Source organism: Trichosurus vulpecula, chromosome 1 (assembly GCF_011100635.1).
Source record: "Trichosurus vulpecula isolate mTriVul1 chromosome 1, mTriVul1.pri, whole genome shotgun sequence".
NCBI classification, from domain to species: Eukaryota; Metazoa; Chordata; class Mammalia; order Diprotodontia; family Phalangeridae; genus Trichosurus; species Trichosurus vulpecula.
In genome coordinates, this window is record NC_050573.1 from 45377920 (window position 1) to 45403844 (window position 25925).

At 41.6% G+C, this 25925-nt stretch overlaps 1 protein-coding gene across 1 annotated transcript in view; it reads right to left on the reverse strand.

The window, feature by feature from the left end:
• The window catches only part of LOC118855256, a 230946-nt gene that overhangs the window by 160946 nt on the left and 44075 nt on the right, over positions 1-25925 (reverse strand). The window contains exons 4-5 of the mRNA XM_036765368.1: positions 22783-23082; positions 15671-15808 (exon numbers count right to left, since the gene is read on the reverse strand). Of these exons, the coding sequence (XP_036621263.1) occupies positions 15671-15808; positions 22783-23082 (438 nt within the window). The remainder of the gene's footprint in view (positions 1-15670; positions 15809-22782; positions 23083-25925) is intronic.

Sequence of the window (25925 nt, forward strand, 5' to 3'; positions counted from 1 at the left end):
AAATCTTGAAACACTGTATAGTGTCTGAAAAATTGATAATGGGCACCACCCAGAGGACAATGGAGAGGCTCATGGTGAATCTGAGCAGGCTACAATACATATGATAAATAAGGAATCATGAAGGAAAGCAGGAATAGAATCCTCTGTTATCAGAGGAGTGTATGGGCATAAAAGGTGGGTTAGTTATTAACATGAGCAGGCAATAATCAATGAACAATCAGCCTATGTGTTCTATCAGCATCCTTGTGGTGCCATTGAGCCAACCCATTATGGTGGATTTATGGAAGGATATGAATAAGAGTTAAGCATAACAGATGGGTATATTTGAGTTATATTCAACATCATGGGACCCACATTGGTGAGTTCACAGATCTATTGCAATATTAGGTTTTCCTGAGTGCTTAGCAAAGCTCCTTTTTACATAGCAGATACCTAATAAATGTTTATTGACTGAGTGGGTGACCCTCACCTAGCACAGAAAAAAAGAGCATTAGATTTGGAATCAAAGAAGTTGGGTTCAAAACCGAGGTGTATAATTTACAATCATTTACAAGTCACTTTACCTCATAAACCTCAGTTTCCCTATCTTTAAAATGAAGTGGTTGAATTTGATGGACTCTGAGGTTCCTTCCAGAACCCATAACTTCATAGTAACCATGAACAATGGTGGGGAGAAAAGAAACCAAAATTAGACCTCCCCCTCACTCCCACCACAATCGCTACAAGAATGGGCCATTTCTTTGTAGAAGGCCATGCCTGCCCCCGATTTCCCCCTCAAAGATGCCATTGATTTATGCAGTAGCTGTGCAGATTGATACAGGCCCAAAGCCAAAGGTTTCTGAGAAAGCAGGCTTTTTAAAGGACACCAAGCCCTCCTTCTAGGCTACTGCTGCTCACCTGATAGATACACCATGACCATCAACAAGACCGGATTATCTCTACATGATACAAAGGATTCCTGTCTCAGGGAGGGGTAGGAGGAGTAAGGAGCCTCTTAGGTCCTTTGAACTCTAAGATTCCATGACTTTATGATTCTGTGAATTATCAGTCCAGTCCCTCTGGCATTATCAAATGAGATGGAAGGCTTTTGGCAAGCCTTAAAGTACCTTGTTGTACCATGTTGTATTATAACATTAACACTAGCTATTATAGCAATAATCTTCATAATAATTATTATTACAATTATTAACAATAATAAATGACATAGGGTCAAAGCTGTAGAGCTGAGAAGGACCTCAGAGGCCCCATTAGTCAATCCTCTCATTTTTCAGATGAGGAAACGGAGACCGAATGATTAGGTTTCAAGTCCTTACTAAGCACCAGACTCTATGCTAAGCACTAGGGATTCAAAGAAAGACAAAGAATCTTTGCCTTCAAAGAGCTTACCTTCTAATGAGGAAGACCATATGCAAACAACTATGCACAAACAAACTAATTACAGGATAAATTGGAGGTAATCCTTGAAGGAAAGCATTATTAGCATTAAAGGGAATTTTTCCAAGGGTACCACACAGCTAGTAAATGATGGAGCTAGGATTGGAAACCTAGGTCCATCTCATCAGTAGAGGCTGGGGTGGCCCAGAGAGCTTAAATCACTTATGGGATGGTTATCTAAGGCACTTCAGAGGCCACTTAGTCCATCCCCCTTGTTTTACAGTTGAGGAAACTGAGGACCATGGAGGTAAAATAACTTCTACATCATGCAGCTAGTAAATGGGAGAGCTGGGATTTGAACCCAAGTCCTCTCGATCAATAGGTGCTGAAGAGGATCGTGAAGGTTACTTTACTTATAGGGTCAGAGCTCTAGAGCTGGAAGGGACATCAGAATCCATCTAGGCCAGTCCATTTTACAGATGAGGAAACCAAGACCCAGGGAGGTGAAGAGCCCAAGGTCACACACATAGTCCCAGGTCTTCTGACTCCAGAACCAACATCCTTTCTACTGTAACATCTTTTCTTCCTGGGCTTTAAGGATCACAGAGCTCTTTGCACAGATGTCCTCATTTGATCTTCCCAACAATCCTGTGAAGTGGGTACTATTATCATCCCCATTTTACAGATGAGAAAACTAAGGCTGAGAGGAATGAAATGACATCCTGAGGGTAACAGAGCTATTAAATGTCAGAGATGTCCTTCAAACCCAGTGCTTCCAGGAGCCAAGATGGTGGCTGGAAAGCAGGGACTTGCATGAGCTCCCTGCCAGGTCCCTCCAAAAACCTATAAAAATGACTCTGAACAAATTCTAGAACTGCAGAACCCACAAAATAGCAGAGGGAAGCAGGGATCCAGCCCAGGACAGCCTGGATGGTTGCTGGATGAGGTCTATCATGCACGGAACTGGGAGCGGAGTGGAGCAGAGCCCAGCGTGGGTGGCGGCAGGACCAACCAGACGGGGAGCTGTGTGGAACAGGCCCTAGCACCCTGAATCAGTGAGCTGTAGCAGTTACCAGACTTCTCAACCCACAAACACCAAAGACAACAGAGAAGGTTAGTGGGAAAAGCTGCAGGTGACAGAGTGAAAAGAGTTCACAGTTTGGCCACCACCCCAGGAGCAGCAGGGGTGGTGCAGCTATAGAACTACAGCTGCAGTTGCTTCCAGCCCCAGGCTCACCTGGTGGGAGGAATTAAGTGGGGGATCAGAGCAGGAGTGCAGACCCGGCTTAAGATCAGAGTCAGGTCCTGGCTGGTGGTTCTTGGGGAAGGATGAGTGCTGGTGTGGCACAGCTGGCTGTATAGAAATAGCTCTGAAATCAACGGCACATCCCCTCAAGGTTGGAACAAAGTACTCTTTACTCTACAAGCAGTCATACCCTGACAAAAAACTCAAGGTTCAAGTAAGTTGGCTGGGAACACGGCCAGGCAGCGAAAACAGACTCAGATTGAGTCTCAGACTTTGGAATCTTTCTCTGATGACAAAGAAGACCAAAACATACAGCCAGAAAAAGTCCACAAAGTCAAAAGGCCTACATCAAAAGCCTCCAAGAAAAACATGAACTGGTCTCAGGCCATGGAAGAGCTCAAAAAGGATTTAGAAAAGCAAGTTAGAGAAGTAGAGGAAAAATTGGGAAGAGAAATGAGAAGGATGAGAGAAAACCATGAAAAACAAGTCAATGACTTGCTAAAGGAGACCTAAAAAAATACTGAAAAATATACTGAAGAAAACAACACCTTAAAAAATAGACTAACTCAAATGGCAAAAGAGCTCCAAAAAGCCAATGAGGAGAAGAATGCCTTGAAAGGCAGAATTAGCCAAATGGAAAAGGAGGCCCAAAAGACCACTGAAGAAAATACTACCTTAAAAATTAGATTGGAGCAAGTGGAAGCTAGTGACTTTATGAGAAATCAAGATATTATAAAATAGAACCTAAAGGAATGAAAAAGTGGAAGACAATGTGAAATATCTCATTGGAAAAACCACTGACCTAGAAAATAGATCCAGGAGAGATAATTTAAAAATTATTGGACTACCTGAAAGCCATGATCAAAAAAAGAGCCTAGATATCATCTTTCAAGAAACTATCAAGGAGAATTGCCCTGATATTCTAGAGCCAGAGGGTAAAATAGAAATTGAAAGAATCCACAGATCGCCTCCTCAAAAAGATCCCAAAAAGAAAACTCACAGGAATATTGTCGCCAAATTCCAGAGCTCCCAGCTCAAGGAGAAAATACTGCAAGCAGCCAGAAAGAAACAATTTGAATATTGTAGAAAAACAATCAGGATAACACAGGATCTGGCGGCTTCCACATTAAGGGACCGAAGGGCTTGGAATATGATATTCCGGAGGTCAATGGAGCTAGGATTAAAACCAAGAATCACCTACCTACCAAAACTGAGTATCATGCTCCAAGAAAAAATATGGATTTTCAATAAAATAGAGGACTTTCAAGCTTTCTCAGTGAAAAGACCAGAGCTGAATAGAAAAATTGACTTTCAAACACAAGACTCAAGAGAAGCATAAAAAGGCAAACAAGAAAGAGAAATCATAAGGGACTTACTAAGGTTGAACTGTTTTGTTTACATTCCTACATGGAAAGATGGTGTGTATGATTCATGAGACCTCGGTATCAGAGTAGCTGAAAGGAATATGCATATATATATATATATATATGCATATATATATATGTGTGTGTGTGTGTGTGTGTGCGCGCGCGTGTGTGTTTGTGTATATATATATATATATATATACACACATATGTGTGTATGTATATATGTAGGTGTATATATATAGACAGAGGGCACAGGGACTAAGGGGTAATATCTAAAAAAATAAAATCAAATTAAGGGATAAGTGGGGAATATATTGAGAGAGGGAGAAAGGGGAAGATAGAATGGGGTAAATTATCTCACATAAAAGTGGCAAGAAAAAGCCGTTCATTGGAAGGGAAGAGGGGGCAGGTGAGGAGGAATGAGTAAATTTTGCTCTCATTGGATTTGACCTGAGGAGGGAATACTATACACACTCAATTAGGTTTATTCCCCCACAGGAAAGAAGGAGAAAGAACATATAAAAGGGGGGATGATAGAAGGGAGGGCAGATGGGGGAGGAGGTAATCAAAAACAAACACTTTCAAAAAGGAACAGGGTCAAGGGAGAAAATTCAATAAAGGGGGATAGGTTAGGAAAGAGCAAAACACAGTTAGTCTTTCACAACATGAGTATTGTGGAAGGGTTTTACATAGCGATACGTATGTGGCCTATGTTGAATTGCTTGCCTTCTTAGGGAGGGTGGGCGGGGAGGGAAGAGGGGAGAGAATTTGGAACTCAAAGTTTTAAAAACAGACGTTCAAAAACAAACAAAAAAAAGTTTTTGCATGCAACTAAAAAATAAGATACACTGGCAATGGGGCATAGAAATTTATCTTGCCCTACAAGAGAAGAAGGGAAAGGGGGATGGGAGGGGAGTGGGGTGACAGAAGGGAGGGCTGACTGGGGAACAGGGCAACCAGAATATACACCATCTTGGAGTGGATGGGAGGGTAGAAGTGGGGAGAAAATTCATAATTCAAACTCTTGTGAAAAGCAATGCTGAAAACTAAATATATTAAATAAATTAAATTTTAAAAAAACCAGCGCTTTCAGACTCCAAGTCCAATGCTATCTATAATACAAAGCTCAATGGTATATTCTCTAGGGAAATCAATCTATTGATAAACATTTATTAAGTGCCTAATATATGCCAAGCACTGTGCTAGGTGTTAGGGATGTAAAAAGAGGCAAAAGACAGCCCCTGCCCTCAAGGAACTTTCAATCTACTGGAAAGGCAGCAATAAATCCATTCATTTAGCCAAATGGGAAAAATGCATTCCAGAGTGGATAAAGGATATACCTAAAGTCACCTGAAACTCCCACATTGGGAGTACCATCCTGCCCCTGTGGACTCCACTCTGATTAGATGGTTCTTCTGAGAATCTCCATTAATTAGGGTGCCCAAGTCAGCTAGCTCTTCATTTCCTATCAGGCTGCATTCCACCAGACCTTCTCTATCATCGGTTCGAGCTGGCTCCAGCATACCCCTGAGTATTAATTCACATTTATCTGGTGTGATAGTTAAACAGTTACTAAGTCCTATGGTCTCTACCTCCTCGGAACCTCTCACATCTATCCCCTCTCATCTACTCCCATTTCTATCACCCAATTACAAGCCTTCCACCATCACCTACCCAGGCTATTGCTGTAGCTTCCTAATGGATTTTCTCATTTCCATTTCCTCTTCTTCTCCATCTCTCTGTTAAAATAATCTCCCTTACTCATAAATGTCATCACATCAGTACCCTCCTCAAAAATCTTCAGTAGTTCCTTTTTGCCTTGCCAATAAAGTTTTAACTCCTTTGCCTGACATTCAAAGTTGACTCATCATTGATCGTTACCCTATATTTCCAGCTGTATCTCCTCTCTTCATATTCTACCCCTTTATCAAATTGCATGACTCTCTGCCCTGCAAAACATGCTCTGCATTTTCCCCCTTCTTTCCCCTTGCTCATATGGTTCTTTAGGCCTGAAACATCACAAATGCCTCCTCCTCCAGACCTCACAAATATTTCATTTTTAAGCATTATTGATGCCCTTTGGTTCTACAATGACATCATTTCCACATACAATCCTCTCCCTAACCAATAAGCCCTCCCTCATTACATTTTATTTTGCAATTCTTTCATGGGTATACTATTGCAACATATGTGTCTTGTTCCCTTCCTAGACTGTAAGTTCCATGAAGGCAAGCATCATATCTTAGGTGAATTCTATATCTCTCCCAGTACCTACATAGTACAGTTCTCTGCACACAGTAGGCACTTAGTAAATGTTGGTTCAAGTCAATGCAGACTGTGTGTAGAGGACACATTCCTCCGCACCCCTTCCTTTGTCTCTCTTGGGCAGTCGGTATTAGGCATCTAGGTGGTACAGTGGAAAGAATGCTAGACCAGGAGTCAGAAAGACCAGAGTTCAGCTCCAGACTCTGATATTTACATTTGTGTAAGCCTGGACTGCTGTCCACCTCAGTTTCCTTATCTGTAAAACAAGATAATAATAGGACCTATGTCTCACGGCTATTGTGAGGAGAAAATGAGATAAAATATGTGCAAATAGCTTTGCAAACTTTAAAGTGTTTTATAAATACCAGTTGTTATTACTATTATTACTGCCTGAACTGCTTGGCTTTCTCAACCCTACCCTAGAGAAAGAGGGAAATAGCCTCAACCATTTGATCCAAGAAGGATGTATGGTACTTAAGAGACACTGGGAGAGTGGAAAGGTGGACAAATTAGAATTCTCTGTCCAGCTTTTTAGCTTGTAGGAGGTGATGGTGAGGGTAAGATCCATGCTGGGTAGGAACTGGGGGAAAGAGGTCTTCAGACTATAAATTCGTTCTGTCCCAACCTGGCATCAAGAACAGAGAATGGAGGAGAGAGTCGGGGACAAGAGGGAAAGGGTGTGTTCTGAGGCTTAAGCAAAGTATGTTCGATGACAGCCTATAAGGAAGAGATTTCAGAATAGAAACACTCTGGTCTGATGGAAAGGGAAGCTCTGAAAGACTCTTAATAGAGTAAGTCCTTTTTTTCTATAGGAAAAAAAAAGAAAAAAAAGACTAGCCATGCCACCTGCTGGAAGCTTCTCAGAACTGTAGGTGGAGTAACAGGAGGTCAAAGAAGAAATGGAACAAAATAACTATGGAGTAGTATAGAGAGTCCTGGATTTGGAGTTAGAGGACTTAGGTGGAAATCCCAACTCTACTTCTTATTATCTATGTGACCTTGGGCAAATCTTTACCTCTCTAGGTCTCAGTTTCCTCATCTGTAAAATGAATGGATTGGACCAGATGGTCTCTAAGGTTTCTTCCAACTCTAAGTTCTACTGGGAGCTGCAGTAGTAGCCAGCAGGATGAGGCACAAAGAACCTTGGACCAGTAGTCAGGAAGAGTTTGGTTCAAACTCTACATCTGATGCTTATTAGTAGGGCCATAGTCACTGAAATATTCTAAATTTCAGCTTCCATATATTTAAAATGGGAATAATAATACATGGATTACCTTATCTAATAAGATTGTTGTCAAAATCAAATATTTGTAAGGGGTCTTACAAACCTTAAACTGCTATAAAAATGTCAATTATCTAACAATTTTTCCATGAGACCTCCATGCAGTGTATCACTACTGTTAAAACAACAACAATAACCAAGGGTATACAGATGTCTGGGCAAGAGTTCTTCATTGGGACAACCATTGGCTTTTCTATGAGTTCTTGTGTCAGTTCAGTTTCTTCCTTTTGACCTATAAATAAACACTGTTTTCCTTGAGCTTTGTGAATAGTGTGCTTGAAAGTGGAGCTGGTGACAACACACTGAATGGTGCCACATAGATAAATTCCCAGAATTTGGAGGCAGGGGAAATGAGCCATAGAGTTGAGACATGCCTTCTAAAAAGTACTCCATCCCTTTTAGCTGTGACATGAGGCTCTGCTGCTCTGACTCATGGGAGAAAAATTATAACAAACCAAGTCATTTTATAGGTAATGGTTTTTAGAATTTAAATTTAGAGCCAGAGGTCATCTAATCTACCCCTTCATTTTTTAGATGAGGAAACAGGTCCATAGAGGAGAAGTGACTTGCTCGAAGTTACATGGGAAGGAAGCAGGAGAAACATACTCACTTCTAGGTTTTATGACTTCAAAGTCAATTACAATGTTCATGCAACCTCTATTTTATTGAGTGGCAAGTAATTCATTCTAGCTGCCAAAAAGAAGCCTCCTGCCTCCTAGCATCCTGTTGTTGTCATTGTGGTTGTGCAGTTGTTTCAGTTGTGCCCAACTCTTTGTGACCCTATTTGGGGTTTACTTGGCAAAGATACTGCTGTGGAGCTCATTTTACAGATGAGGAAACTGAGGCAAACAAGGCTGAATGACTTGTCCAGCGTCACACAGCTAGTAAGTGTCCAAAGCCAGATTTGAACTCAGGAAGATGTGTCTTCTTGATCTCAAGCCCAGTCCTCTATCTTACTGCTCCACCTAGCTGCCCCTCCTAGCTTCCCTGGCTTCCTTCAAATCCCAGCCAAAGTCCTGTTTTCTACGATCAGTCTTTCTCAATCCCCCTTAATGCTAGTTCCTTCTCTCCGTTGATTATCCCCAATTTAGCCTGTATACAGCTTGTTTGTGTACGATTGTTTGCATGCTGTCTCTTCCCATTAGACAGTGCACTCCTTGAGAGTTAAGACTGTCTTCTGCCTTTCTTTTTATCCTTAGTACTTAACACCTTGACTTGGTGCTTCATAAATGCGTGATGTTGTTTGTTTTTGTTGTTTGCCATTGTTGAATAGGTGTCATTGTACAGTAGTAACAGAACTGAGTCTAAAGTTAGAGGACTCAGGTGCAAATTCCCATGTTGTCACTTGCTACCCTTGTGTCAACCTCTCTGGGTCTCATTTTCCTCATCCATAAGAAACAGTTGAACTAGATCATCTCAAAGGTCCCTTTCATCTCCAAACCTATAATTCTGTGAAGCTAGAAATTCAAAATAGTTGGAAGGAGTCGTCAGGTTCTGAAATGATGAACTTTCCCTGACAAGGGCAACTTCAGTTTAGAAACAAAAAATAAACTCTTTGGATGCTTATTATATGTACCTTATAATCTCCGGACAGAGAAATAGCCCGCACAGAGGCATTGTTATTAACTTGGGCTATTCAGCTATTAAAGAATCCTATAAATAATTCACCATTTGTTTATCTAGCCCTAGATGTGATGAGTCTTGCCAGATGTCAAATATGCACCAGCTGCAAAGTTGCATAATTACCATTCAAAGAACTGGAGTTTTCCAATGCCACACAAAAGAAAAAAAAACTGGACCATTTCCACTGGGAGATGCGATCAAGGAAAACACCCACCACGACCTTGATGCAATAGTGTTCTGAAGGTCAGACAAATTTTGCCATTGTCTTATGGGTCATAATGGTATTGAACTTTGGGGAGGCAGTGGGAGAAAAAGAAAAAGGTCATGTGGTGTAGAAGAAAGGATTGTTGAACCTGAAGGCAGAAAACCCATTTTTTAAATTCCGTCTCTGATACTTATTAGCTACGAGACCAAAGGCAATCAGTCAGTCAGCAAGCATTTCCCAAATGCCTACGATGTACCAGGCACTGTGCTAAATCCTAGAGATTCAGAGAGCAAAATGAAACAGTCCTGTCCTCAAGGAACTTACATCGTGGGAAACAACATGTATAATTAAATAAAAAGATACACAAAATATGGGGAGGTGGGAGTTAGTAATACTGCTGGAAGAGAGCCATTGAAACATTTCTGAATACAAAGAAGATAGCAGAAGGAAGCACAGACAATCATTTTATTTTATTTTATTTGGAGGCAATGGATTTAAGTTACTTGGCCAGGGTCACGCAGCTGATAAGTGTCTGAGGCTGGATTTGAACTCAGGTTCTCCTAATTCCAGGGCCAGTGCTCTATCCACTGCACCACCTAGCTGCCTCCAGGGCAGTCTTTAATGTGCAGAATTTATGTACTTTTAAAAAATTTTTAAATTGATATTTTTAATTATGTATATTTTTTAAAGTAGTATAAAATATAGATTTCATATACAATTTTCTGTATATTCTGTTATGTATATGGAGATTTCTTTTTTGAGGTTTAAGTTCAAAGTAAAACATAAAATGTTTTTAAAATATACAAAGTAAATAAAAGATAATCTTGGATGGGGGTTGCGCTTGCAACTGCAGTGAGAGAGGTCAAGAAAGGCTTCATGTAGGAAGTGATCAGAGATATGCTGATAAATATTTAACAACCAGCTCTCCAAAAAGCAGCTAGGTGGTACTATGAATAGAGTGCTGGACCTGGAGTCAGCAAGACCCAAGTTCAAATCTGGCCTCAAACATATACTGGCTCTGTGACTCTGGACAAGTCACTTACCACTTTTATCTCAGTTTCCTCATCTGTAAAATGAGAAGGAAATGCCAAATCACTCCAGTGTCCCTGCCCAGAAAACTCCAGATGGGGTCACAAAGAGTTGAACGTGGATAAAACAACTAAACATCTCCAACAAGCTACCTCCCCTGCCCCGAAAATGTAGTAATGATACATTTTTAAATTTAATCTGCATTATTCACATTTTTTCTATTATTTTTTCTACTCTGGACAATCAACCAAGCAATAAATCAAGCCCTGATTTGTAGTGTTTTCCAAACTCAAGGCACAAATGCTTATGCTGAAAATTTAGCAATCAGCTCTTGTGAAATGGCTCAACCCGGCTCTAGCACACCCCTGGAAGTGGGCCATGAGCAAAGCTCTGAAAGTCGATTGAGATCCTAAAAGTTTGAGATGAGGAGGAGGTGGTTTCCAGGCATGAGAGACAGCCTTTGCAAAAGCATATGGGTGGGAGATAGAATGCCGTGTATAAGGGAAGTAGGACAGTTTGGCTGGACTTAGAATGCATGAAGACAAGTCACTTAGTCCCCATATCCGTAAAATAGAGATAGCAATACCTGTATCATTACACAAAGTTTTCATGAGGCTCAAATGAGATGTCTGTAAAGCACTTTGTAAATCTTAAAGCATTATATGAAAATCAGCTATCAGTAGTAGTAGTAGTAGCAGCAGCAGCAGTAGTAGTAATAGTAGGTGTAGTAGTTGTAGTAGCAGTAGTAGTAGTAGTAGTAGTAGTAGTAGCAGTTAGATGAGCCTGCTTCCAAATTTTTACAAAGCACAATTAGATTTCTCAGTGAATGAGCATATATTAAGTACCTACTACGTGCCAGGCACTGTGCTAAGTACATATAACTCTTCTAAAAGTACAGGTCCAATCACGTAGCTCCCTTACTCAAAAATCATTGGTTGCTCTCTGTTTGCCTCTAGGATAAAATTGCCTCAGATCGGCCCATTATAATCTGGGCTGTATGGGGTGTTCAGGAGGACTAGCACCTCTGGTGGGAAGGCTTGCTGAGCTCTTTTCAGAGCTGCTCATCCACCTTTGGTGTCCTCCTTCACCCAACTCTCACCTATGGCACTAAGAAGCTGTAGCATATGTAGCAATCACACACTGGTAAAACCATCTGAACAGATGGGCCAAACCAGGTTGATAGTAACTGATAGTCCTCTAACTCGTCAGTGAATTAGGGGGATTCTACCCCAAGCATGTGAAGACTTCCCCTAGTGGAGGGGTGGATGAGAACATTTTTTCCAACGGCCATGAAGGCAGCAGAAGTAGGCACTGTGGAGCCTTAGAGCTCAGTCAGACATCAAAGACACCAAGGTCATCCACCTCATCCCGGGCCATCACCGGTCATCCTGACTTTTGTCTTGCCACTGGACTTTGATGACTTGGGGAGAGAGAGTGAGGCTGATGACTTTGTGCAGCTCTCCCTCACTTCAATCCAACTCACATGAAGGTCAAGACATCACCCTGTGATGTCATTGGTCCTCTTCAAAAAAGGATGAATGACAACAACAAGGATCTGGCCACAGCCTACTATTCCAAGTTTACTTAAAACTATTCCCTTGGTTGAACCAACCTACTAGCCCAACTCTGAACCAAACAACTATTTCCAGAACCCTGAAGTTATGTTTGATTTTTCTTTCCCCATAACTTCTTGTATCCAATAACTTACCAAATCCTATCAATCTCAATTCTTCAAGATCTTGTTATCCATCCTCTCTTTTCTATTCCCACCACCAGAATCCCAGAATGTCATAGTACAAGCCCTAACTATTGTTTGTCCTTTGTTCTCAAAGAGGACCATGACATCAGAAAGGTGATGCTGTGACTCGCAAGTGAATTGAATTTAAGTGAGGGAGGGCTGTGCAAAGTCACCAGCCTCACTCTTTCCTCTGCAGCCATCTAAGTCCAGTGGCCAGATATGGATCAGGATGACTGAAAATGTCCCGGGATGTAGTGGGAGATCTTGGCCTTTTTAACTTAAGTTCCTTAACTTAACTTAACTTCCCAGGTCTCAGTCTGACTGAGGCAACTCCCATTCAGTGATTAAGGCTAGGTAAGAAATGAGGCAAAGAATGGCCTCTTTTACCTAATTAAAAAAAAAAAAACAATCTGGGAGAAACCTCAGCGTTTCTGGCCAAAACAGAATAAATTGCTATTTATACTCACTCTGAGCCATCAGGGCCCAAGCAATGATCAAATGAGGCTTGGGCTGGAACCTATTATTGGCCAATCAATGAGAGCCAGAGTTATTTGGCTTTAAGGCATGGTCCTCGAGAAAGAAGTCTAGCCTGTAAACCTCAAGATATCTTGTGAGGTTTCAGTGATCAAAATTCACATTCCTTTGGACAGATCACCCACAGGCAAGCGTATGATACAAAAAAGGGAGGGAAAAGAGGGAGGCAGGGAGGGAAGGAGGGAAGGAAGGAAGGAAGGAAGGAAGGAAGGAAGGAACAAAGGAAGGAAGGAACAAAGGAACGAAGGAAGGAACGAAAGAAGGAAGGAACAAAGGAACGAAGGAAGGAAGGAAGGAAGGAAGGAAGGAAGGAAGGAAGGAAGGAAAGAAGGAAAGAAGGAAAGAAGGAAGGAAAGGAGAAAGGAAAGGAGAAAGGTAAGGAGGAAGGGAGCTGTGTTGCCCAACTGAAACCACCCAGTTGGGTCTCCAGTGGGGCAGCTGCTACTATTCATAGGTTGTTGTTTGTCCTTTGTTCTCAAAGATGACCATGACATCAGGAAGGTGACACCATGACTTGCAAGTGAATTGGATTTAAGTGAAAGAGGGCCACAAAAAGTCACCAACTCACTCTCTCCTCCAGAGCCCTAATTAAAGAGCTTCCTAAGGGGTCTTCACATCTCCATTCTCTCTCTGAATTCAATCCTTCCTTCCTACTACCATCAGAATAATCTTTTGTAGGTGTGTATCTTATCATACTACAACTCTACTTACAAATCTTTATGGCTTCCTGCTACCTACTGAGTAAAGTTCATATTCTAGTATCTGTTTTTTGCTCTCTATTAGAATGTAAGATCATTGAGGGAAGGACTGTCTTGCTTTTGTATTTGTGTCTAACCCTCAGCACAGTGCCTGGAACATAAAAAGTACCCAACAAATGTTTTTCATTCATTCAGCTGGTCATTCAAGGCTCCACTAGACTGTGAGCCCAATGAGGGTAGGGACTACGACTTATTTAAGCTTTGTAACTCCTCTAATTCTACCCAACAAAGAGAAACTATACATAATCAGTCCTTAATAAGGCAAAGTGCCTGGCACATAGTAAGTGCTTAATAAATGTTTGATGAGTACATTAATGTCCTGCTCATCATATGAGACTTTTCCATCTCATTTATTGTTTCTTCCATTAGAATGAGTTCTTTGAAAGCAGGCATTGTCTTATTTTCTTATCTGTAACTCCAACGCTTACCATGATGCTTTGTACGTAAATGCTTAATAAATACTTCATTCATTCATTCATTCATTCAATCATCATATCATAGAGGTGACTCTGAATTCTTGGACGAGATTGGGCAGGTGCTCCCTGAGTCAACAGGGTATAGTGGTAGACCTTGCTCAAGTCACTTAACTATTCCGAGTCTCAGTTTCCTCCCTTGTAATGGAGACAATAATACCTATGCTTTCTTGCTCAATCATGTCTGACTCTTTGTGATCCCTTGGACATAGAATGCCAACCTATCCATGGAGTTTTCTTGGCAAAGATACTGGAGCGGTTTGTCATTTCCTTCTCCAGCTCATTTTACAGATGAGGAAACTGAGGCAAACAGGGTTAAGCAGCTTGCCTAGGGTCACAGAGCTAGTAAGTGTTCGAGGCCAGATTTGAGCTCAGGTCTTGACTCCAGGCCTGGTGCTCTATCCACTGAACTAGCAAGCTGCCTCAAATACCTACGCTACCAACTTCAGGGTCATGGTGAAATTTAAATGAGAGAATATACATAAAAATTTTTGCAATTTTGGAAGTGCCACTTAAATGTGAATTATCATCACAACAACCACCACTACCATCGCTAAGTTTCAAGTGAGGGCCAGCGGTGTGCACTGTCCAGGTTTCTGCTCATCTGGAAAGCAGCCTTGATATGCAGCACAGCCCAGTGGATAGCAGGCTGCCTTTGGAGTCAGGAAAACCTGTGTTCAAGTCTTACCTCTGATGTGTACTGACTGCCTGGCCCTGGCCAAGTCATTTCCCTAACTTCTCAGGGCCCCCAGACAGTTCAGTCAAACGTGACTGAACGGTGACAGTCACAACAATAAATTACAAACAAGTTGCTTATCTACATCTGTAGAAACTTGAGTATTCCACATTAATGAAATCATAGTTCTAACCCTACTCTCCCAAAGACACGAAGACAAAAACACAGCTTGGCTAAATTCAAAGAAGTTCATATAGTGATGAATATTTTTCTCCCAAGGCAATTCTTGGAAGCCATCTACTGAAGTTGTTTATGGAGAGCAACAGTGAAGGAATGTCATCATCCCACACTAATGAAATCAGAGAGCCTTAAGGTATTAATAAATCAAATGTATTAGAAATCTTTTTTTTGTAAGATGATATAATATTGTAATTAATTATGATCATAATTAATAGTAGGTGGCACAGTGGATAGAGGGATGGGCCTGGAGGCAGGAAGATAAGTCTTCCTGAGTTCAAATCTTCCCTCAGACACTTACTAGCTATGTGGAAAGTCACTTAACCTTGTTTGCCTCAGTTTCCTCATCTGTAAAACAAGCTGGAGAGGAAATAGCAGACCACTCCAGTGTTTCTGCCAAAAAAAACCCCAAATGGAGTCACAAAAAGTCAGATACGACTGAATAACAACAACAAAATTAAATGTAATAAATTAATATTAAACATACTTATTAGTTACAATAATTAATTCTTAATATATGATCATAATTATAACCATAATTATATTTTGCTTGGGCTGAAGTTAAAATTGAGTATGTATCCACTGAGTACAAACCAAATGACAGCAAAAGGAAAGAGAGAGAAGAGCCTGATGAGACAGAGGGAAACTAGTAGTTCTTCAAATAAAAATCATTGCCAACAAACTACCAACTGGATAATTCACACAAGCATAATTAAGAGTCGATGTGGATTTTAGACTTTTAAAAACCCATTTTCTGTTCTTCTTTGGTTGGGCATTCAAAAAAATATAAGAAAAAGGCAGTCTTTCTTTCCCCACCCACACCCCATGCAGTCTGCCTGGAGGCAGATGGAGCAGAGACTTACTTGGTCTGGAGGAGGCAGGAGGTAGGTGGGACTTCCTGTAGAGACGAAGGCCAGCTGCCTCTGTAGCCAAAGCAGCTCCCTCTGAGACTGTTTGAGCAGCTGCTCCACGTCAGCAGGCTTCTGCCCGACCAGCCCTTCCTGTGGCAGAAAATTGTCCCTCCTGAGCAATTGTTCATCTACTGAAGCCCAGCTGAGGGGCACCCAGAACCCAGGGGTCATCGCCAGGGCCGTGGTCTTTGGGGCAAGGGCATCCGGGTGTTTCTGCCCACAATGGCCAAGAGAGAAATGACCCATCACACATTTTAGTCAATTTCTGCTTAGTCAGTGGCATCTGCTTACTCCACCTTGAGCAGAAGATGCAACTTTTTCCTTTTTTATGAGCTACTAGCCCTGGCTGGAGATCTGTGTGCTAAAACCTTGCAGTCAGTGGCCGTTCCCATCAGAGGCCCATCCAGAAAGTCAGTACCTAGCTAGACAGAATAAGAAACCCTTTACAGAAAGTTTTGTCTGAAACATTGACCTGGTCTCACTATTTAAGCAAGGGAGAGTTTGTTTTTAGGACATTTACCCACTCAAACAATGTGATGGAGGACGAGGGGGTGACAGGTGGGATAGTAGATAGTGTTGGAGTTAGTCAGGAAGTGTCTCTGATACTTTAGCCTATCTCATCCTCAGTTTCCTCATCTGTAAAATTGGGACAATAATACCCATCTACATCAAAGGGTAACACTAACAAATGTGTTTTGCAAATCTTAAAGTGTTATATAAAACACAATTTTAAAAATTATTCTTATTCCTACCCAACACTGGAGGGTATGATGGAAACAGCAGGGATCAAGTGCATATAGTACTGGAGTTAGAATTCAAATCTCACACTTTCTTTAACCTTTGGAAACAGGCAAATCTCAACCTCCTTGAGCCCTGGTTTCCTCATCTGCTAAACGGAGACCACAGACTTTTTAGCATCTACCTCACAGAGTTGTGTTGAGGCTCAGCTGTGATCAAGAGTGTCAGATGACTCTGGAGTTGTTATGGTAATTAGAGTGGGACTTTTTTTACTGTTTTCTCTTTTGGAATGCTGAGGTAATCAAGTACCTTTGACGAGCTTTGTTTTTCAAATGCAATGACAAGCAAAGCAGACCTTTTGTTGTCTTTGTTTTGGAGTGCTTCTCAGCACTGAGGAATCTTTGATTGAACCGGGGAGTCTTTGATGACCTGCTTCTGTCAGGGGAAGGCCTAGTTCATGTGGGTTTAAGTTGCATGGTTGTGATACCCTTTGACCCTGAAGAAGTGTATATAAACTCAGAGGGTAGCGTTTTGTTTTGGGGGCACACTCACTGAAAGAGTGTTGGTGACAAGACTCTGGGTAGCTGTTGAAGCAATGCCACCCCCAGCCCTGGCTTTGAAAACCAAGATGTTGGTGCATCTCTCTCTCTGCTAACTATGTAATTTCCTGGTCATACAGATAGAGGCCTGTCTGTTGATCTCTGAGTGTTATTTGCTCTGTTTATATAATGTATGCTTGTAATGTGTTTGTATTTGCTCTGAAGTTCAGGGTGCTGACTTTGATCCTTGAACTAAATGAATAATATTTGTATGTTTAATTAAACTGAGATTGTTAACCCCTTAAAGTTGCTTTCCTTAGAAAAGCAGATCAAAAGAGCTGTGCTAGCAGCCCTTCTGTGTGCTAGTGTTATTGGTCTGCTAGCAACATTGTTGTTACAGGCATGAGGCCTTTTCAGATCCCCCTTGCTGCTAGTACTCCCACCATGTTGATTTTGGATTCTGTGTATAAAGAACGTTGTCAACATTGAACGTCAGTTGTGATTATTGTTCCAGACTCAGCATTCTAATGAAGATATTGAGGAGATGTTGGGTATTGCCATGGAAAGAGATCTGAACTTTGGGTTTAGAGACCGAGATCTGAGGCCTTGCTCTGCCAATGGCTTAACGAGTAACCTGATACAAGTCACTTTCTCCTGCGTCTCCCCCTCTGTGAAATGAGGGCATTGTACTAGAGACCCTTCCAGATCTATGATGCTATGATTCCATGACACTGGCCAATGAGCTACCTCCAAGAGACGGTGAGGTTGGCTAAATAAAATGGAATCACTTTTTCATTATCTCTAGGAAGGGGAGTATAGTCCTATCAACTCCATGTTGTGCTTCTAGGGAGGGAGCAAAGCATAATGGAGGGAGTGGTGGAATTTGAGTCAGGAAGACCTTGTTTCCAGCTGGGTGATGCAGTGGATAGAATGATGGGCCTAGAGTCAGGAAGATTCATCTTTATAAGTTCAAATCTGGCCTCAGACTCTTACTAGCTGTGCAACCTTGGGCAAGTCATTGAACCCTGTTTGCCTCAGTTTCCTCATCTGTAAAATGAGCTGGAGAAGGAAATGGCAAACCACTCCAGTACCTCTGCCAAGAAAACCCCAAATGGGGTCACAGAGTCGGACATGACTGAACAATGCTGAAAACAAAAGACCTTGTTTCCACCACCTGACTAACTGTATGACTCTGGGTGAGAGATTTGATCTTTCTGACTCTGAATGACCCCATCTGTGAAACAGGAATGATCACAAAACCTATTTCTATTATGAGGCTCAAATGAGATCACATGTGTAAAGTACTTTGCAAATCTGAAAGTACCATATAGATACAAGCCACTAACTTTTGTTTTCAGACCTCATCTGGAGAGCAGAAGCACTAAATGGGACATGGTAGGGGGATCTCCAGAGCCCATTTCAAAGAAACTTCATTATATTGTTCCACTGTTTTCTCAGAAGCTCACACATAATATTCAAACACAGAAGTCCCAGAGATGCACTTTCCAACTATTTTATCTTCCCTCCGTCTATAATGTGTGTTTTTCTCCAGCCCCTTGAAGATGATTGCAAAGGTTGGTTTACTGCAGTTGGACTGTCTCCAAAAGTTTATGGGGGCATAGCCCCAAGGCAGAAGGCTGATGACTGCCGGATAATGCCAGCCCTCCTGTGCATGCCAACAGATTTTCCTTCTATGTACTTGGCCAGTTTAAAGACTATATGAAAATTCAGAACTAAAGATAGGAGAAGTCTATGTCAAATACCTTTGGGATGGGATCCGAGGAGTCTTTGAGAGACTGTTCCCTAGCTATGTGTGGAGTCTTGGGATCGCAGAATTTTATAATCAGAAGGGTGCTTAGAGATCATCTCATTCAAGTTCTTCCATTTCAAAGGATCATAGATTGGGAGCTGGAAGGGACCTTCAAGGTCATCTACTTGTTTTGCACATGAGAAAACCAAGGTCAAGAGCTCTCTGAAATAACTTTCCCAAGATCACTCAAGTCAACAGCAGCAGAGGGAAGATTCAAATCTAAGATTCCTCACACAACACCCAGGACTCTTTGTACAAACATCACACAAGATACCCCAGCTACAGCCTCTCAGTCTATCAATCTGCTGTTCATCAAAAATTTACCAGTGTCTCCTATGTTCCAGGGGCTGAATTAGGTACTGGGAATCAAAAGGAGTCAGTTCCTGCCCTCAAGGACCTTCCATTCTATGAGGAGAGACAATTATGCAAAGGTCAGTAAGGAATGAATCAATCAACCTGCATCTTTTAAGAGTGTGCCAGTCAGGGTGTTAGGCCCTAAGGATACTAAGAGAAAAACCAAAACATTTACTAAGCTCAGTAAGCTTACTGGTTAGGGAGACCTATACCTACATATGTACCTATATAGTCATATAGAAAATAGATAAAAGATTTTGGTAACAATGTACCAGGAGGAGCTGGGTGATCAGAAAGGCTTCATGTCTAAGGCAGAAATAGAACTAAGCCCAGAAGGAAACCAGAGAGTCTGAGAAGTCTATGTGCATTATATAAAAATATATAATATACATATATTATATATGTATATATTGTTGTTGAGGTTTGTACTTCATTCTCAAAGAAGAACATGACATCAGGACGGTGATGCCATGACATACAAGTGAATTGGATTTAAGTGAGGCAGAGCTGTGCAGCCTCACTTTCTCCTCCAGAGCCATCTGGGTCCAGTGGCCAGATATAGGTCAGTATGAATGGAGATGGCCCTCATATGTATATATTATATAACACAGGTATATAATCTATTAATTATGCTATATAATACAGCTATGTATATACATTACATATAACACATACGGTATGCATATATTATGTGTTGATATATATGACACATATATAATATGCATGTATTGTGTTATATGTACGTATAATACGCATGTATTTTATATCACACATACAATATATGTGTATATGATACATCTTATATATATATGCACATTCACATATATAGCATGAATATAGTATTTCTATCTATCTGTATTTATGTGTGCATATGTTTATGAATATATTTGTATATATATTTGTGTACATGTGTGTTTATCATACAAAAATATCTTTATCTCTAGATCGATATCTACCTAGACATAGAGACAGGCAATCTGAGAGGAAACAGAAGCTTCGGGGTTGGGGATCAGAACTCATAGTTCAGCAAGTATAGGCTTAACCCCCAACATCCCAAGCAGCTCAGTAAGAGACCTCGCAGAATATAGATAAAGCAGATTCCTATTTCCCAGCTAGCACCTCAGCAGGACCCCTCGACAGTGCTGAATGTGGCCGAGGTGGAGTCCGAAAGGCTCCTGTCATGTGCAAGGTCAAAGTCAAGTGGACTTCACTCTCTTTCGCCCTAACTGGAGATACAGCTGGGGGCACAGATTAGCTATGGCTGAACTGAGGGCCTGAGGGCTGAGCAAAGAGGAAAGTGAATCAGGCTATGGGCAAGATTCCCTTGCCAGCGGAGTGCTGTTGGCAGAAAAATGTATAGCATAAAACACGCTCATAATAACGTTAGTGGTTGAAGTAGTGTCGTCATTAGAATAACAGATGATGTTTATATAGCATTTTTAATATGCATATAGTACTTTACATATATTATTTAATTGGATCGAGAGACAACTCTATAGGGGTAGACAAATTAGTTATTGTCTCCACTTTGCAGGTGATAAAACTGAGGCTGAGAGCATTTGAGTGACGTATCCAGGGTCTCAAGTGTATACATTTCGAGAATCTGTTTAACCTGGAGAAGAGAAGACTGAGAGGGAGAATGAGTGTTGTGATGTTGCAGAGAAATTAGATTTCTGTTTGATTCCAGAGGGCAGCTGGGTGGCCCCATAGTGCACAGAGCACAGGGCCTGGAGAGAGGAAGACTCACCCTCCAGAGTTCAAATCCAGCCTCAGACACTTCCTAGCTGTGTGACCCTGGGCAAGTCGCTTAACCTTGTTTGCCTCAGTTTCCTCATCTGTAAAATGAGCTGGAGAAGGAAATGGCAACCTACTCCAGTGTCTTTGGCAAGAAAACCCCAAATGGGGTCATGAAGAACCACAGAACTGAACAACAGGAAGCCTTATTTTCCTCATCTGTGAAATGGAGATCATAATTCGTGTGGCAACAGCCTTACAAGGTTACTGCAATGCTCAGAGGAGATAGTGTATATAAAACATCTGTCACAGGGCATTTTCTAGTGCTTCTAACTGCAGCTAGTCCTTCCCCCAAGGCCCCAGTAATTATTATTTACTTTGTACACACACACACACACACACACACACACACAACACCTGATAGAGGTTTATATTTTCTTTGTATATAGAAAGAGAAAAAATAAAAGTCTGAGAGAGGCAAAATACAATAAAATAAAGAAAAAAGAGAATTGCACGTACAAACACCGTACTTGGGTGTCTATGTTGCGTTTTGTTTCCTCCAAAAGAATCTAAGCTCTCTGAGGGCAGGGGGTTTTTCATTTTTGTCTTTGCAAACCCAGCAGGAGCTTATTAAATGCTCAGCTGAGTTAGCCGAGATAGCAAGATTCCTAGGATAGAATATTACATCTGCCTGACCCCAGTCCTTTCATTCATCAAGCAATTATTAAGCACCTACTACTGTTGTTCAGTTGTTTCAGTTGTGTCTGACTCTTTGTGACCCTATTGGGGGTTTTCTTGGCAAAGATACCGGAGTGGTTTTATTTCCTTCTCCAACTCATTTTACAGATGAGGAAACTGAGGCAAACTGAATAAGTGATTTGCTCATGGTTACATAGATAGTAAGTGTCTGAGGCCATATGTAAACTCAAAAAGATGAGTCTTCCTGACTCCAGGCCTGGCACTCCATCCGCTGTACCAACTAGCTACCCAGTCATCTACTAACTAGGCTTAATCAATCCATAAATATCTATTAATTGTGTGCAATGTGCCATGCACTGAGGGTGCAAGTGCAAATAATGAAATGATCCCCATAGGATCCTCGGTCTGGAGGGTACTCCAGAGGCCAGCTAGTCCAAGCCCATTATCTTATAGATGAGGAAAGTGAGGCACAGAAATGTTAGGTGACTTTCCCAAGGCCACACAGCTAACATGTGTCAGGGCTGGGATTCAAACTCACATACAGATCTAAAGCTGAAAGGGATTCCAAAGGCCTTCTGTTTCAACTCTCTCACATTTTATAGATGAGAAAACTGAGGCCTCAAGAAGCGAGATGGCCTGTCATGTAGGTAGTAAGAAACAAGTGGAGATTGAATTCATTGACTTCAAAGTCAGTATTCTTTCAATTTCACCAAATGCTTCCCTCCCATGCACTGATCACTCTTCTTTTTTTGAGGTGGAAAGGCAGGACAATTGAGGCTGAGTGACTTGGCCAAGGTCACACAGCTATTGTGTCAAGTGTCTGAGGCCAGATTTGAACTCAGTTCCTCCTGACTCCAGGGCCGGTGCTCTAGTCACTGTGCCACCTAGCTGCGTGCCCCCCACACACACACCCTGCCCATCACTCTTCTTAAAGGGGTGGATACCATCGAACCCTAGCTAGTGTCTCTTCCTGAATAATTTATCTCTTTCTTTGGAATTCCTCCTCTTCTTGTGGCAGGAAGAGACAGAGATTCAAGAGATAGATCCCATAGAGTGAGGAAGCTGCTTCCAAGGAGGCTTTTATAGTGTTTTTAGTGAGTCATTAAATAAAAGAATTCCCTCCTCCCCAGAAAGAGCTGAACAGCCTCAGAAATGACTCAGGGGATGATGGAGGGGAGAAGCTGCCTCACCTCACAGGGCTCAGCCCATTCTCTTTGGGCCAGTCCCCTGGGTGCACGCCCTCCAGCCTCCAGACTCTCTGGCGGGCCCACGAAGTGAAGGGGATTGACCCGGAGACGTCTCAGCTGGCCCCTGAGCTCCTCGTGCTCCATCTGCAGCAGCTGGATCTCGGAGTCTTTGGTGGTGCTGGGGCCCTTGGCGGGGAGCTGGAGCTGGGGTGCTCCTCTGCGGCCTGAGTGACCTTTTGGCATCAAGGGGCGTCCTGTCCTTGGGTCGATGGAAGATGAGGATGAGGACAATGAGCTGCCCTTCTGAAAAAAAAATAAGAAAGATCTTGAATGCCACTCAGTTTGAGCTCAGATCAGGAAACTGATCTAAGGGAACTTCTGGGCTGAATCAAACTCTATGCTGTAGTCCTGGAGCCTTTCCTCCTCCCCAAAGAAGCTATTTATACAGATAGACTATGGACCTAATTCTAAAATCCTGATTCAGGCAAATCTCCTGTGGGAAGAGAATTATGCACCGGACTCATAGTTCCTATTCTCCTACCCCAAACTGAACACTTACACATCTGTTTAATTATTAACATGCAGCAGATATATTTAAGATATGACCATAGCATAAAATATATTTAAAACACAAGCGTTTCCATTATGCTACTAAATAAAGGATGAGGCATATCAACCATGCCTCTCTCCATCGCCTGGATGCTCTCACACACACTTGTAGATGATCAATCTCATCCTAAGAAGGAGAAGGAGCCAAAGAGAGGGGAGAGTATGGCCCTGGGGTTCTGGGGGGGAAAAGGTTCAGAAAAGAGTAAAGACCAAAGTCAACTATTCAAAGTTAAAGCCATCTTCTGCAAGAAGCTTTCTATGATGCCAGGACCGAAAGTAAATATGACCCTCTTAAAGCTAGGTCCTAGAATTTTTATCAAAGGATCTGGGTTTGAATCCTTATTCTTCCACTTGTAAGAACCTGAGTTCATTTCACCCCTCTGGGTCTTGGCTTTGTCATCTGCAAAATGAAGGTGGACTGGATGACCTCTGAAGTTTTTTTTCCAGCTCTGTCTTTCATCTTATAACCCACATGACTTTGGACAAATCATTTAATCTTTCTGGGCCTCAGTTTCCACATCTGTGAAACTAGAGGTTTGTTCTAAATGGCCTGCCTCTAAGGTGCCTTTTAGTTCTCAATCCATGATCTGATTCTCCTCCTTTTCAGCCATAATCTGTAAGATAATTATTTGGGATCATAGTTTATCTCTCTGCCTTTACACAGGGTGTCCCCAATGCCTGGAATGCCCTTCTTCCTCAATGCTAATTTCTTAGAATTCCTAGTTTCTGCCAAAGTTTAGCTTAATTCCATCTACAAAGAAAGAGGAAGGGGCCTCTGATGCATCTCCCAATACAGAAATACCCACAATAATAACTAACCTTTATATGGTTCTTTAAGGTTTTCCAAGAACTTTGCAATATTCTCTTTTGTTTCTCTCAGAAACCCTAGGAAGTAAATGCTATTTTTATAAACCCTATTTTACAGATGGGGAAAGACAGTTTGATAGATTATGTGACTTGCCTGGGGTCACATAGCTAATAAGTGTATGAGGCAGGATTTGAATTTGGGTCTTCCTAATTCCAAAACTGTCATGCCTTGTAGATGTGTATAGCAATTCTAACAGATAGATATCCAGTCTCTGCTTGAACACTCCAATCCACAGAGAGCTTACTTCTAATCCAAGGAAGACCATTCTATCATTAAAGAATTCTAATTGGGAAGAGCTCTTTCTTCATCCTGAGCCAAAATCGGCCTCTGTGTGACTTCTATCCATTGTACTCTGACTTTTAAAGAAAGGGATCAGATTTCTTTAAAAGCTTGAGATTATTCAGAAGATTTTCTGTGAAATGATTGTATTCTTCACCCCGACAAATTGTCTGTTTCGTGCCTCAGTCTGAAAGATTCAAGTTTGTTTCCTCTTACAAGATATTTCAGGAGGTTATTTTCACTTCCAAGGGCCAATCTTGAAGACCAAGGATGATTTTTCTCAACCTTGAGATTTCTCATACAGTTGCTTCCTCCTTCCTCAGGCCCATTCCAGGAGTACACATGCTCTGGCAAACAAATGCTGCACTCAGGAACCCACCCGCTGATTGGAGCAGATGTAATGGCCCAGAGAATAGCTGAAGCTAATTCTTGCTACATATTCTGAGTGCCTTAAATAGGCCTTGGCATCTCGTGGACCTTCAATTACTTAATGATGGAATTATAGCCCCTAAGGAGCCCTTAGGAAGAAAGCCAGACAGATGAGGGGGTGGGCTACTCTGAGGGGCAATGGGCCTTTTGCCCGAGCTACTACTTCAATATTTCAAGGTGCTGCAATTTCTGCTCAAACTATTGCATGGTATAGATGATGATAAAGAAGAAGAAGATGATGATGATGAAGATGAGATGATGAAGATGAGATGATGATGATGATGATGATGATGATGATGATGATGATGATGATCCTTATTTATACAGCACTTTAGGGGAGAGTTTAAGCTTTTCTTCTCTTACAGGTCCAACACATCATCTTCCATGTCTACTTGCTCATTGAATTTATTAAGAAGATGCCTGACTCAGTCAACCTTTCACAAAATCCAAAATCCTCACTCCTAGAGTCATTCCCATCATTAACTATGTCAGACAAGAGGCTTAGGACAAAGTTTTATGGGAGGCAGTATGGGGCATTTCGAGCACTGGAGGACCTGGGTTCAAATCCCAATTGTGCTACTCACTATGTATGTGACCTTAGGTTGCTTATTTAATATCTCTGAACTCCAGTTTCCTTCACTGAAAAATGAAGAGTTTAGGCTAGTTGACTTCTAAAGGCCCTTTGAGTTCTAGGTCTATGAGCCTATGAGCTCTCTCCCCCAACCCTATCCCCAAGAAGGGCACTATTATGAACTCCTAAATAGAAACACCACATGTTATAATCTTACTCTGGTGCATCTCAGTTGGTTAATGCATGATCGTCACAAGACCAGAGTCACGGGTTTAATTCCTCTATATGTCAGTTAGCTTTGCTCTGTTCCCCAAGGCTGACCAATCATCTCACAATCTTGAATTCTGGACTCAAGGCCTACCTGGTGACAGATTCCAGATAACTATTATA